The sequence below is a fragment of the Carcharhinus amblyrhynchos genome, chromosome 5 (assembly GCF_965287045.1).
Source record: "Carcharhinus amblyrhynchos chromosome 5, sCarAmb.v2.hapA, whole genome shotgun sequence".
Classification (NCBI taxonomy): domain Eukaryota; kingdom Metazoa; phylum Chordata; class Chondrichthyes; order Carcharhiniformes; family Carcharhinidae; genus Carcharhinus; species Carcharhinus amblyrhynchos.
The window spans coordinates 53,818,273-53,833,213 of NC_137328.1; the positions used below are offsets into that span (position 1 = coordinate 53,818,273).

At 42.2% G+C, this 14,941-nt stretch overlaps 1 protein-coding gene across 1 annotated transcript in view; it reads left to right on the forward strand.

Moving 5' to 3' along the window:
* fancc (FA complementation group C) overlaps positions 1-14,941 on the forward strand; it is a 158,973-nt gene that overhangs the window by 67,169 nt on the left and 76,863 nt on the right. Inside the window, exon 5 of the mRNA XM_080188801.1 lies at positions 11,803-11,904. Within this exon, the coding sequence (XP_080044927.1) occupies positions 11,803-11,904 (102 nt within the window). The remainder of the gene's footprint in view (positions 1-11,802; positions 11,905-14,941) is intronic.

Here is a 14,941-nt window from a genome sequence, read left to right on the forward strand (position 1 = left end):
TCTTCTTTCTCGCAATAAGTCCTGCTTTACTCATTCTACCATAGTTCAGATGTCTATCCTGCCTGTTTATGATTACAGTGATCTCATTTATAAAATGGTCTCCAAAATCTCTCTTGGTAATTGAGATGACCTTTTCATTCCGCCATTAGATTTGTGACTAGTGCCCCTTTTCACACCAATCATTGTGACCTGTACTCCCTGATTTATTGTGATATGGAGATGCTGGCATTGGACTGGAGTAGACACAGTACTCACCTGATGAAGGGGCAGCACTCCGAAAGCCTGTGCTACCAAATAAATCTATTGGACTTTAACCTGGTGTTGTGAGACTTCTTACTGTACCCTGATTTACTGGCCCACCTTGCACACAGTGAGCTAACTCCACTGGCTTCTGTTAATTTATCAAACCTTTCAAGGGGAAATGCCTACTTGTTTGAAAAGTTTTACTGTTTCTTCTCATCATCTGAGGTCATGTGACTTGATCAAGTTGGTACTCCAAGAGTGAGCACAGTCTGTGGTTGTAATTCATTTCAGTTTGTGACTACCATTGACTGGAACAAGGTACAACTAAAGCTGAAGCTAACTAACAAGTGTGAGGTAATGTGTTTTTAAAGTCCAATCCATGTAGGAATTATACAGTAAATGGTAGAACCCTTAGGAGTAGTGACAGACAGAGAGATCTGGGCGTCCATGTCCACCAATCACTGAAAGTGGCAATGCAGATGGATAAGGTAGTTAAGAAAGTATCCAGCATGCTTGCTTTCATCGGTTGAGGCATTGAATATAAAAATTGGCGGGTCTTGCTGCAGCTGTACAGAACCTTAGTTAGGCCTCATTTAGAATATTGTGTACAATTCTGGTCGCCACACTACTAGAAGGATGTGGATGCTTTGGAGAGGGTACAGAAGAGGTTTACCAGGATGTTGCCTAGTCTGGAGGGTATTGGCTATGAGGAGAGGTTGGATAAACTTGGTTTGTTCTCACTTGAATGACGGAGGTTGAGGGGTGACCTGATAGAAGTCTACGAGATTGAGTGGCATGGACAGAGTGGATAGCCAGGTGCTTTTTCCTAAGGTAGAAAAGTCCAGTACAGAGGGACAGGTTTAAAGTGCATGGGGAAAAGTTTGGAGAAGAGGCAAGTTTTTTTACACAGAAGGTGGTGAATGCTTTGAACGCACTGCCTGGGGAGGTGGTGGGAGCAGATATGATAGTGGCATTTAAGAAGCAACTAGATGAATACATGAATAGGATGGGAATGGAAGGATATGGACTCTAAGTGCGTACGGTTTTAGTTTAGGCAGGCATCATGATGAGCGCAGGCTTGGAGGGCCAAAGGGCCTATTCCTATGCTGTACTTTTCATTATTATTTGTTTTTTATTACCTTTGGATGTTTTTCACTGAAAGGTTAAGGTTCTGTTGACTGATGCTTATACCTGCTAAACTGTCAATTCTTTTTTGCTGCTAATTTGTACTTTATTTTTAGTATTTAAATAAGTTGTATTGTTTAATTTCTAGGCCAGATCGTTAGTGTGAATGAGAATTGGTTCTCTATTGACTTACTTGCTTAAATAAAAGTAAAACAAATAAACAACTGGCTGCGTGACGACGCAATTTGAACCAAATACGTATATCCATCCCAAATGTGCACACATTATTACATTGCAATACCGATTCAGAATTGCTATTCGGTAGATGAGTATGGACAGGTTTCCCCAGTCATCAGTGGCTGATATTCCCAGGAGTACATGAAGTATTGCTTGACAAACATGGGAAGATACCCATGATTGGCATGTGAGTAACAAATTACCCAACCCGAACATTGGACAGAAAGTTTGAATACCCAACTGATGGCACCTGGAATCCATCAGAAATCATCAGTATATTCCCAGAACCAAGATCTGTCAGGTATGAACACCAAATGGCGTGATGGTGCATAAAATAGATGTCAAATCAGGACAATATTACAACCAGAAATACCAAATAACCCCAATTACGACTAGGAAACAGTCCTAAGATACAACACAAAGCAACCCTAAATGGCCTGAAAATATACAGTAGCCTCCAGCTAAGATCATCATCATCTGGTTGGATAAGCAAACGATCAATATATTTCAGAGGCTTGAAAATTTATTGCCCTGTGTAAAGTACATTCAGACGCAATGTTATTCAGAGACAGTGCTTTTTCTTTTGTTTTCATGTAAATAGTTTGACTCTTTCGTTAGAGGAATGGGGAATGTTGTGAAATGATGACAAGCATTTTTTAAGGGGAATGTGTTTTAACTGTCAATCATTACACACATTTGACAAGCTATGATGTACAAGTTCTGTGACTTATAGTCAGTGTCACACAGCAGTGCTCAAAATATTGTACTCAGTTCCCAGTGCATATTATTTGTACGTGGTCTTATCTTCAAATAAAGAACCTACATTATTGTTTCACCAATCATAGCGTATGATTGGTTCATTTACGTTAAAGAAAGAACGTAATAGTTGCATGCAGGGTAATTATGGATTTAATATATAAAACAATATAGTAACAAATAGCTTTCAGCATGTTTTGTAATTGGTATGCTGAGATTAGTTTTAAGATGGAATGGTGTTGGTAAGAACATAAGAAATAGGAGCAGGAGTAGGCCATCTAGCCCTTTGAGCCTGCCCTGCCTTTCAATAAGATGATGGCTGATCTGAAGTGGCTCAGTTCCACTTTCCTGCTTTCTCCCCATAACCCTTAATTCCCTTGCCTACCAAAAACCTATCTACCATGTCTTAAATATATTTAGCGAGGTAGCCTCCACCACTTCAACGGGCAGAGAATTCCAGAGATTCACCACCCTTTGAGTGAAGAAGTTCCTCCTCAACTCCGTTCTAAACTGCTCCCCTCTTATCTTGAGGCTGTGCCCTCTAGTCCTGTTGTCCTTTCTGAGCAGGAAGAATCTCTCTACCTCTACCCTATCCATCCCCTTCATTATCTTATGTCTCTATAAGATCCCCCCTCATCCTTCTAAACTCCAACGAGTACAGACCCAGTCTATTTAGTCTCTCTTCATAGTCCAACCCCCTCATCTCCGGTATCAGCCTAGTGAACCTCCTCTGCACTCCCTCCAAGGCCAAAATATCCTTGCGCAAGTGCGGCGACCAAAACTGCACACAGTACTCCAGCTGCGGCCTCACCAGTGCCCTGTACAGTTGCAGCAAGAAAGAGATTGAAAGCCAGTAAACCAGTATTTGCTGCTGTTAGAGCTTTTCCCTTTTCACAGTATGCATTGATGCACCAGTTCTATTGCATTATTAAAATAACATAACAGAGCATTAAGTATCTGATGGAAAATACAGAAGGTATATTGCATGTCAATAAAGCATCATACCCAAAGGTTAGCCTGTCATTATTCTTTGTTAACTGTGAGTTTCTATTGCCACATATTTACAAAAGTGGGTTACTGTCAATTTGTCTTTCTCATCTTGGTATAATACAGAAGATCAGAACATCTGTACGCAAACCCTGACTTTTTCAAAACATTGGGGTGCGTTCTCAACCATTATGCATTATAATTTCAGAATTCAATAAGTTCCTGCTTTGCTTAATGAAATTCTATTGTAGGAAATAGTGATTTGAAAGCTAAACTTCGTTTCTGCATTTTGGACTATTATCTGCTGGAATTTGGAAGCCTATATCTTCCATTAATGATTACGGTTGACAGCATTCAGATCGTAATTGTGCATAGGCAATGCACGTCTTTGGGTTAACAGGCATATTGAGATACAGTTCTATTTCAGATTGTTTTTATTGGACAAAAGCAAGCAGACAGTTTGTAAAACTTACCTCTTGTAAATTATTATCTTCTATAACAGAAGAGTAGCTCTTAAAGTAGGAGATTTATGCTTTCTTTAATGAATACCCAGACTTTGCCTGTTTTTCTTTTGTGCCCCTCCCTGGGAGAATTGGCTCTGCATAATGAAACCTAGACAGTTCGAATTTGATTATTGTATTTTTATTTTCATTTCCCCACCAACATCTTTTTTAGACATTTTTATAGGTAGTTGGATAGGCTCCATATTAATGATTTAGAACCACTATGCCAGCAGTGAGCAATCAGCAAGGATAAAGGGAAGCCTGTTTCTGCTTTAATGCTAGTTCCAGCAACTGCTATTAAAATCATTTTACATTGATTCTAACTCTGGCACCGTGGATGGAATTTCAACACTCCCCTGCACAGCAGCATCCAGGCGGGTGGGTAGTTAAAATGCTTTGTGCAAGTTATCCCCTCCAATCTCAATGCTTTCACTTGGGTCCTGATATTAATGCACTCTGGTGGGGTGAGCTGGACATCCACTGCAATGAAGCTGAGTCCTGCTGTAAGTTTTCCGATTACATCCTGGTGATGTCTTTGGAGCCCAACTGGAATCGTCGTAGCAGGCCTGCACAGTAAGCCCTTGTGGTTCTTCCACCAGGCTAAAGTTGCCACAAAATTGATCTGGCACAGGAGATGCCTACAAAGATAAGTTTACTTTTTTGTTTCTTTGTGGGCAAGGAGGTGATGACCTAATGGTATTACCACTGAACTATAAATCCAAAAACGCAGCTAATGTTATGGGGACCTGGATTTGAATCCTGCCACGGCAGTGGTGGAATTTAAATTCAATTTTTTAAAAAAATCTGAAATTAATAATCTAATGATGACCATGAAATCATTGTGCATTATCTTAAAAACCTATCTGGTTCACTAATGTCTTTTAGGGAAGGAAATCTAGCGTCCTTACCTGGTCTGGCCTACATGTAACTCCAGAGTCACAGCAATGTGGTTGATTCTCAACTGCCCTCTGAACAAGGGGTGGGCAATAAATGCTGGCCAACACAGATGAATAAAAAAAAGTAAGATGCTCCTGTGGCCTGGCTTGCAAATCTTGAGTCTGCCACATCCTGGACTCCTCCAACCCACTGTCCTTCACTAAGAGGAGATGGTGACAAAGTGGTCATGTCACTAGATTAGTAATGCAGCAGAGGTCAATGCTCTTGTGACATGGGTTCAAATCCCACCATAGCAGGCTAGTGGAATTAAAATTCAATTAATATATCTGGAATATAAAGTTTGTATCAGTAATGGTAACTGTGAAATAAAAATCCATTTGAACTATTAATGTCCTTTAGGGAATTAAATTTGCTATTCTTATCTAGTCTGGCTTGTATGTGACTCCAAGCCCATCATAATCTGGTTAACTCCTAACTGCCCTCTGAAAAGGCCTAGAAAGCCACTCAACTCAAGGGCAATTGTAGATTGGCAATGCATGCTAGCTTAGCTAATGATGTCCACCAAAGATAACCTGTTGCAACACCTCTCCAAGAGTGGTATTCTGCTGCTTGAAATCTTACTTCTGCTGCCACTCAGGTAACCCCTGTCAGCCGCTTAGGAGACAGATAAGGCCCAGGGTTTCAATATTAATCTGCTCTTTTTAGAAAACTAGCAGGATAAAATCTCTCCAGCACCAATTCCTATCCACCTTTGTGTCTGCCCTCCACTCCACTTTTATCTGTCTAGGTCACTAGACAGGGTTTTATCTGTCTAGGTCACTAGGAAGATTGACTCTCAAATTTCTTTTCAAAGAAGAATTTAATTGTTGCTTAGAAGTAACTGCTACTACTAACTAATGACTCTGTGAAGCTCATTGAAGACAGGAGTCATGATGTGGGTATGCCGGCGTTGGACTGGCGTAAACACAGTAAAAAGTCTGACAACACCAGGTTTTAGTCCAACCAATTTATTTGATAATACAGTCTATTATCAAAGTGAGTCTATTATCAAATAAATTGGTTGGACTAAAACCTGGTGTTGTCAGACTTTTTACTAAGCTCATTGAATGCAGAGGTGGTGCACATGGATATTTTTAAGTAAAGATCAAAAGTTGCATTTTACTGTGAAAAGCATTGCACTAGAGTCTGTTTACGAAAGCAAGCATGGCAACCATGGCTATAAGATGTTGCATTGTAAGTTCACAAAGCAGTACATTGTTGTGTTTGGTATAAATGTGACATAAGGAGGATTTTCTAGCCATGGAGTTAGTAGACACAACCGGCTCAACTTTAGCTTAAACATGGCAAATTTTGAGGAACTTTTAAGGATGTCACAAGTAAATTGATTGTTATTTTTAAGGTTAATTTTACAAATTTGCAATTCTGCCTAATTTGCCAATTGGGAACTTGTATTTGCAATTTGGGCACATGCTTCCCATGATTTTCCACCTATTCATTTGAAAAGTTAACCTTTGTGCATCAGTCTTAAGATTTTTGATAAAGCTTAATTTCTCCCCATCTCTCTTCTAAAAATAGTAAGTAACTGTTTCCGCAAACCTCAGACACTTTACGTAAATGGCCAATTTTTAATGAATAAGCCTAAATGATAAATGTCAGCAAACAACTCAAGCCTAGTGTGGGCAAAGAAATAAATAAGTAGTACTGTGTTATTAATAATGGTTCTACTTTGGCAACTGCAGCTGTGACCAGTGGAGTTACCTAAGTAGTTGGAGGAGCTCCAGCTCAAGGTAGATGAGCTGGCCTCTGAGCTATAGACACTGAGGCTCATCAGGGGGAGAGAGGGTGCCATTGTCAGTGGGGTGCAAGTGACATCCACCCCCCCTAGACTGGCTAACTCTAAGGGTCAGGAACAAGAGGGGGCTGCTGAGAGGAGGAAGGAGGGTGGGGAGCGGAGGAAGGAGGGTGGGGAGCGGATGCCTCAGCCTCTCAATCTGCATAACAGGTTTGAGGTTCTTGCTTCCAGTCTGGACGAGAACGAGGCAGGTGAGGTTGGTGAGCAAACTGCACACAGTACAGTGATGCAGACGCCGGACATAGGCAAAGAGAAGGTGAAAAGGAACATAGTAGTAATTGGGGATAGTGGGGTTAAGGGTATTGACACTGTCCTTTGTCACAATGACAAAGTGCACAGAAGGGTGTGTTGTCTGCCTGGTGCTCAGGTCCGGGATGTCGCATCTGGGCTGCAGAGGAACCTGGAATGGGAGGGTGAGAATCTGGTCGTTGTGGTACATGTGGGTGCCAACGATGTAGGCAAAATGCAAACTGAGGATCTGGGGAGGGAGTATGAAAAGCTGGGAATGGAATTAAAAAGTAGAACCGACAAGGTGGTTATCTCTGGGCTACTGCCTGAACCGAGTGCAGACGGGCGTAAGGTTGATAAGATTAAGGAAGTGAATGGGTGGCTCAGGGATTGGTGTGGGAGGAATGGGTTTGAATTTATGGGGCATTGGCATCAGTATTGGGGTAGGTGGGACCTGTTCGGGCGGGAGGGGGTTGGTCTGAACCGTGCTGGGACCAGAGTCCTGGCGAATCGTGTAAATAGGACTGTAGACAGGGCTTTAAACTAATTGTGGGGGGGGGGGGGGGGGGGGTTGCGAGGGTAGGTGACATTACGGGGCCTAAAGTTAAGGAGAGGGTACAGGTAAGGGAAGAGGCCGAGTATGTCCCAATAATAAAGGGAGTAGGGAGCGTGAGTATGGTTGGTGGCGTTCTGGCAAATAGGGTCCAGGTGAAGGCTGGGATGAAGGCACTTTATCTGAATGCGCGGAGCATTTGGAATAAAGTGGATGAGCTGGTGGTGCAGATCAGCACAAATGGATATGATCTGGTGGCCATTACAGAGACGTGGCTGCAAGGTGACAGAGACTGGGAGCTGAATGTCCAGGGGTATCAAGTGTTTAGGAAGGATAGGCGAGAGGAAAAAGGGGGGGGCATAGCTCTGCTGATTAAGGATAGCATCAGGGTGGTAGTAAGGGATGATATAGGAACCAAAGAGCAGAAAGTGGAATCATTGTGGGTGGAGATTAGGAACAGCAAAGGGAGGAAGACACTGGTGGGTGTCGTCTATAGGCCCCCGAATAATGATCTGGAGGTGCGGCGGGCTGTTAACGCGCAAATAAGTGTGGCGTGCAGGAATGGAACGGCGATAATTATGGGGGATTTCAATCTACATATTGATTGGTCGACCCATGTTGGACGCGGTGGGCTCGAGGAGGAGTTCTTGGAATGCTGCCGGGATAGTTTCCTTGAACAGTGTGTGTTGGAGCCGACGAGGGAGCGAGCTATCTTGGATCTGGTGTTATGTAATGAGGCGGGTAGAATTAGGGACCTTGTGGTGAAGGATCCTCTTGGGGAGAGTGATCATTGTATGGTGGAGTTTCTGGTGCAGATGGAGGAGGAGAAAGTGGGTTCCTGGACACGCGTCCTTTGTTTGAACAGAGGGGAGTACGGTAGGATGAGAGAAGAATTGGTGAATGTTGACTGGGGGAGCGCGAGGAGCAGTGGAGGATCTTTAAGGAGATCTTTCTTGGTGCTCAGCAGAAATTTATTCCGATGGTTAAAAAGGACCGTAGGAGGAGAGGTAATAAGCCGTGGATAACGAAGGAGGTGAAGGAAAGTGTTAAATTAAAAGCGGAGGCGTTTAGAGTAGCTAAGAGTAGTGGGCGAGAAGAGGATTGGGAGAGGTTTAAATGTCAACAAAGATTGACAAAGAAGTTGATAAAGAAGGGTAGGAGAAACTATGAAGCTGGGATAGCGCTTAATATAAAAAAGGATAGCAAGAGTTTTTATAAGTATATAAAAAGGAAGAGGCTGGCTAGGGTGAACGTTGGACCCTTAGAGGATGAGAGAGGGGACTTAGTGGTAGGGGATGGGGAAATGGCTGAGGTCTTGAATAACTTTTTTGTTTCTGTCTTCACGGAGCAGGACGTGAATAATTTGCTGCGTGTTAGCGATGGAAAGGTGGTAGGACTGGAGGGTCTCAATGACATTACTGTTACTAGAGAGGCGGTGCTCGACAGACTGGAGGGACTGATTGTGGACAAGTCCCCAGGACCAGATGGAATGCATCCGAGGGTTCTGAAAGAAATGGCGGAGGTGATAGTGGATGCCTTGGTGGTTATTTTCCAAACGTCGCTGGATTCCGGGGAAGTGCCGGAAGATTGGAAAACGGCTAATGTTACGCCGTTGTTTAAGAAGGGTGGCAGGCAAAAGGCAGGGAATTATAGGCCGGTTAGTTTAACGTCTGTTGTAGGTAAAATGTTAGAATCCGTCATCAAGGAGGAAATAGCAAGGCATCTTGAGGGGAATTGCTTGATAGAGCAGACGCAGCACGGTTTCGTTAAGGGGAAGTCGTGTCTGACAAATTTATTGGAGGTCTATGAGGAAGTGTCTAGGGCGGTGGATAGAGGAGAGCCGGTGGATGTGGTCTGTCTTGATTTTCAGAAGACATTTGACAAGGTACCTCACAAGAGGTTATTGCAGAAGGTAAGGGGGCATGGAGTTGGGGTAGGGTGTTAGCGTGGATAGAGGATTGGTTGTCAAATAGGAGGCAGAGAGTGGGGGTTAATGGGTGCTATTCGGATTGGCGGTTGGTGACTAGTGGAGTGCCCCAGGGGTCGGTGCTGGGGCCTCAGCTATTTACCATTTATATAGATGATCTGGAGGAGGGAACTGAGTGTATGGTGTCGAAATTTGCTGATGACACCAAGATTGGTGGAATGGCAAATTGCGCGGAGGGTGTGGAGAGTCTGCAGAAGGATCTAGATAGGCTGGGCGAATGGGCCAGGAACTGGCGAATGGGCCAGGAACTGGCAAATGGAATTTAATGTTGGCAAGTGCGAGGTGGTCCACTTTGGTAGGAATAATGGTAGGAAGGACTATTACTTACGTGGCGAAAAACTGCAGCAGGCGACGGTGCAGAGGGACCTCGGGGTCCTTGTGCATGAGTCGCAAAAACCCAGCCTGCAGGTGCAGCAGGTGGTCAGGGAGGCAAATGGGATGCTGGCCTTCATAGCGAGGGGGATTGAATATAGAAGTAGGGAGGTCTTGCTGCAGCTGTATAGGGCATTGGTGAGGCCGCAGCTGGAGTACTGTGTGCAGTTTTGGTCGCCGCACTTACGCAAGGATATTTTGGCCTTGGAGGGAGTGCAGAGGAGGTTTACTAGGCTGATACCAGAGTTGAGGGGGTTGAGCTATGAGGAGAGGCTGAATAAACTGGGCTTGTACTCGTTAGAGTTTAGAAGAATGAGGGGAGATCTCATTGAGACATATAAGATGATGAATGGGATGGATAGGATGGAGGTGGAGAGACTCTTCCCGCTCAGAAAGGACAGTAGGACTAGGGGGCACAGCCTCAAGATAAAGGGGAGGCGGTTTAGAACGGAGTTGAGGAGGAACTTCTTCACTCAAAGGGTGGTGAATCTCTGGAATTCTCTGCCCGTTGAAGTGATAAAGGCTGCCTCGCTAAATATTTTTAAGACGCGGGTTGATGGGTTTTTGGTAAGCGAGGGGATTAAGGGTTATGGGGAGAGGGCGGGAATGTGGAACTGAGCCACGACAGATCAGTCATGATCTTATTGAATGGCGGGGCAGGCTCGAAGGGCTAGATGGCCTACTCCTGCTCCTATTTCTTATGTTCTTATGTAGTCGAAAGGCCTCCAGTGTTCTGTAAGTGGAAAATCAGAAGTGTTAATTATATGTTGCCATTTTTTCATTGCTACTGTGTGAAATATGAAGTCGTCCATTGGGAAACTTATCCAAACCTGGATCAGTGTATCAATTTGCTGAATCTACTAGAAATGATTGACTTGGTTTTGAATTTCCATTGCTTGGCATGTCAATTTTGAACCACCTTGGTGCCAATGACCCCCAGTTTGTGTCACTTTTCTTTTGGGAAGAGGGGAATATAATCAGTAGTCTGTCATTAGAAAATTGATGTATGCGGCTTTGCATCCTTGCTAGGCTGATGGATCCCAAAAGTTTCAATGGGTGGCAAAAATTCTTTCAGAAATGGTAGAATGAATGGAGCTATTTTTCGTCTTGAGTGAACCCATAGAATCTTGAATTAGGTAATTGACATTTCAATGCCTACATGCTAGTATGTTCACAGATATTAATTATTGCTGGTAAAATATGTAATGCTCGAAAAGGCTGACACAATAATCATTGTTTTTCCTTTGCCAAAAGATGGTTTACTGAACTGCATAGGTTATTCCAAATTTTAGATTTTTAAATTAGCTTTGCATCATTTGTAGTTCATTTCTCTCTATTGTGCACTTATGGTGTCAGTACTGTGTTTGGCAAAGATATTCTGAGTTTTTCATTAAAATCCATGTCTGAATTTTCTTGCCAACAACTACTTGCATTTATCTGCTCTATGTAACATGGCAAAACTTCTCCTGGTGTTTCTCAATTTTCTATTTCAATATCATTCTATATCCATAATTATCACCAAGATGCCACTTGTCACAGAAATATCAACCATTAGACCAAGAAGGTTTCAGAATAGTAATTCTGCAACAGTCTTGTCATATCTTGCAGGCTGGATTATGACTTTTTTATACTAATTTGATGCCATATCCTGTACACATCCGCATTGTGCCTTAATTATAATCTATTATTTACATATAATAGTACTAAACCCAGGTCATTTTTCCAGAAATTGTCCGTGGCCCATTTAAATTACATCACTGACAATACCAGCCCGAGTTTCTCATTTCAGTCTCCGGACCTACCTAGTTTGTAAATTTATTTCTATCCATTTGTTTCCAGCCACTTCTCGCATGGAATGGTCAGTTTTCCATTTCACATTTTCTTACAAGTTCTGTTCATAGCAGTGTCTGAACAGAAACTGATGAATCAGTTTGCTTTCGAGTTTTAGCGAATAAAGATTTACTTTTGGATTTCATCATGTGGAGTCAATTGAGCCATATGTATGCGTTAATGTTGACTTGCATGTTTACTGTTAAATTATTTATTTCTTTTTAATAAAAAGAGCTTGCTGCAGAGTTTGACTGGTGTCGATCATGGAGTAAGAAATTTTATTCAGAGTCTACATTACGCGGACGAGGAATACCATTCTAAATTGTTGAAAAATGTAAGTAAAATAATAAAAATAACATTTTTAAGTGCTAATTAAAACATTCACGTTGTAAGTATGTGTTAGTTAGTTTATGCAGTCCCAAGTATTTGTTTTAGTTGCAAAATAGAGTAAGTTGGGTTGCTGCAGCTGAGAAGTAGTCTAGGAAAGCATTATATGAGGTTTTTTTTTTGGGGGGCCTTTCTCTGCTGATTTAAAATTATGCCAAAACTGGGGCCAATTGCATAATAATCCTGACCACATATGTCTCCTAGCAATGCTGGATGCATGTTTGTCACTGGCATTAGCTACCGAAGGCTGAAAAGTTGGGTTTGGGGTTATAGTTTAAATGCCAGGTTTCCATAACAGCATTCTTTATGTACGTGCAACTTCTTGAATTCTTTTAAATTCTTTGGTCAGCTCAATCCACCGATCCATGCAGTGCTAAAGGCTCAAAGGGGGAGAAAGAAATTTTAAAAATCTTTTTGGGAATTTATTTTAGACCAATACTGGCATGTTACAGCCTTTCACACTGGCAGGATTTTCCCATCCTGCTGCAGTGAACGGAAATTTGGCTGGGTGTCAAATTCTCCGACCTCGCTGAAACAAAAAGGTGATATGAACGGCCAATAAAATCGTGCCCTAAGTGTTGTAAAAACATGAAAGCATACAAAACGGAGTACCACAGGTTACATTTTAATTGAAGTGTAAAGAAGTTCTTCTTAGCTCAACCATTTCATCAATTATCTTTTCCTTTCGTTGTCACTTAGTACTTTGTTTTCTTACCTAACTAGCTTTCTGCTAAAGAAGACATATTAAGATGATCCACATAGCAGGCTCACACTTGCTACTAGACTGAATTCTTTAAGCCTTGTTGTAGACTACCTGGAGATGATGAAAAGCCAAAAGTAATAAAAGTGCATTCACTATATTAACTATGGCTAATTTATTACTTTTCAGTATACAGCAGTTTCACCTTGGCAGTATTCCACTACCTATTTTGAGACAAAAACACTAAGTGGTTTGGCACACCCACTCAGCACTCACTTGTTAATTCATCCCTTCATCTTAGATTTCTGTTCAAAGTTTTTCAAATTCCATTTAATTTACTTCACTTTTTCTGCATCCTATCTTTCCACTCTGGAAAAAAGATGCTAGTTTTACTATGGGAATACAAAAGGGTCTTTTTCAGTTAAATTTCACAAGGAGAATGATTTTAGAAAATAGCTCTGTAATTTTCCCCTCTCCGTGGGGTATGTCTGAGGTCTCTCGTCTTCCAACAGCACATTATATAATTAACTGCATCTTGGGAAGGTCAGCAAGGTTCTCCAGGAGTACTATAACTGAGTTTACTGGCTAAGATAGCCACATGGACTCCTTCACCAAGCACTATTGCTGTGACCTTTTTAACTAGGAAAGGTATACAATTTAGTAAAAATAAAATTCCATTCCAACCCATATGTTGACCAATCTGTCCTGGAACATAAACTCTGAAATTGGCTTTATGAAGAATATGGCTGGATTGTTTGTTTTCTTGGATGGTATTTAAAGCACATTTTCCTCTGATATATTTAATAGTTGTATAAAGCTCTGGTTAGACTGCATCAGGAAGACTCCATTCAGTTAACTGCACCTCAGAGAGAATGTATTATCCTTGGAGGATTCATCAGAGTGATACTAGAATCAAAGGGATTAACTTATAAATACAGGTTGCACAGACCTGTATTGCCTTGGGTGCAGAAGATTTTGAGATGATTCTAATTGAGATGTTTAAGATGATTAAAAGGTTAGATAGGGAGATAAAGAAAAAAAATGTAGGTTGAAAGTCTAGAACAAAGGGCAAATAACATTTAAGTAACAGGCTGACCTTTCAGGGGTATTATCAAGATACATTACCCTTGCCTAAAGATTGTTGAGGCCAGGTTAGTTGAAAACATAGAAACTGACATTGATTTTTTTTTAAATTAGAAAGGGTATTGAGAGACTTGGAAACCAGGTGGTAGATGGAGAAGAATCATGTTATAATGACAAAAAGGCTCAAGGAGCTTAATGACCTGCTCGATATCCTGGTGACACCTACTCTCAAAGAGTGCTAATCCTGTCCAGATTCACGAATCTTGTATTTTTGATGCCTGTACCATTAACGTGGCCCAAGATTGCCTTCGCACAGATCAGAAGTGAGAGTGATAACCTTTGACATCAAACCACACTTGACTGTGTATGGCATCAAGGAGCCCTAGCAAAACTGGAATCAATGGGTACCAGGGGGTGAACTCTCCGCCGGTTGGAGTCATACCTGGTACATTGGAAGATGGTTGTGGAGGGTCAGTCATCTCAGCTCCAGGACACCTCTGCAGGAGTCCCTCAAGATAGTGTCCTAGGCCCAACCATCTTCAGCTGCTTCATCAATGATCTTCCCTCTGTCATAAGATCAGAAGTGGGGATGTTCACCGATGATTGCACCATGTTCAGCACCGTTCATGACTCCTCAGATACTGAAGCAGTCCATGTTTAAATGCAACAAGATCTGGACAGTATCTAGGCTTGGGCTAACAAGTGGCAGATAACATTCACACCGCACAAATGCCAGGCAATGACCATCACCAATAAGAGACACTCACTCTAACCTCTAACCCTTGACATTTAATGGTGTTACTGTCACTGAAATTCCCCCACTGTTAACATCCTTGGGGTTACCATTGATCAGAAAATCAACTCAGCTCACCACATAAACACAGTGGCTACAAGAGCAGGTCAAAGGCTAAGGGTACTGTGGTAATTCACCTCCTGACTCCCTAAAGCCTGTCCATCATCTACAAGGCATAAGTCAGGAGTGTCTAGAGGGTGCAGCTCCAACAACACTCAAGAAGCTTGCCACCATCCAAGGCAAAGCAGCCTGCTTGATTGGCACCACATCCACACCTCTCCACCACCGATGCTCAATAGCAGCAATGTGTACTATCTACAAGATGCACTGCAGCAATTCACCAATGATTCTTAGACAGCACCTTCCAAACCCATGGTCATCCAGAAGGACAAGATAAATGGGAACACC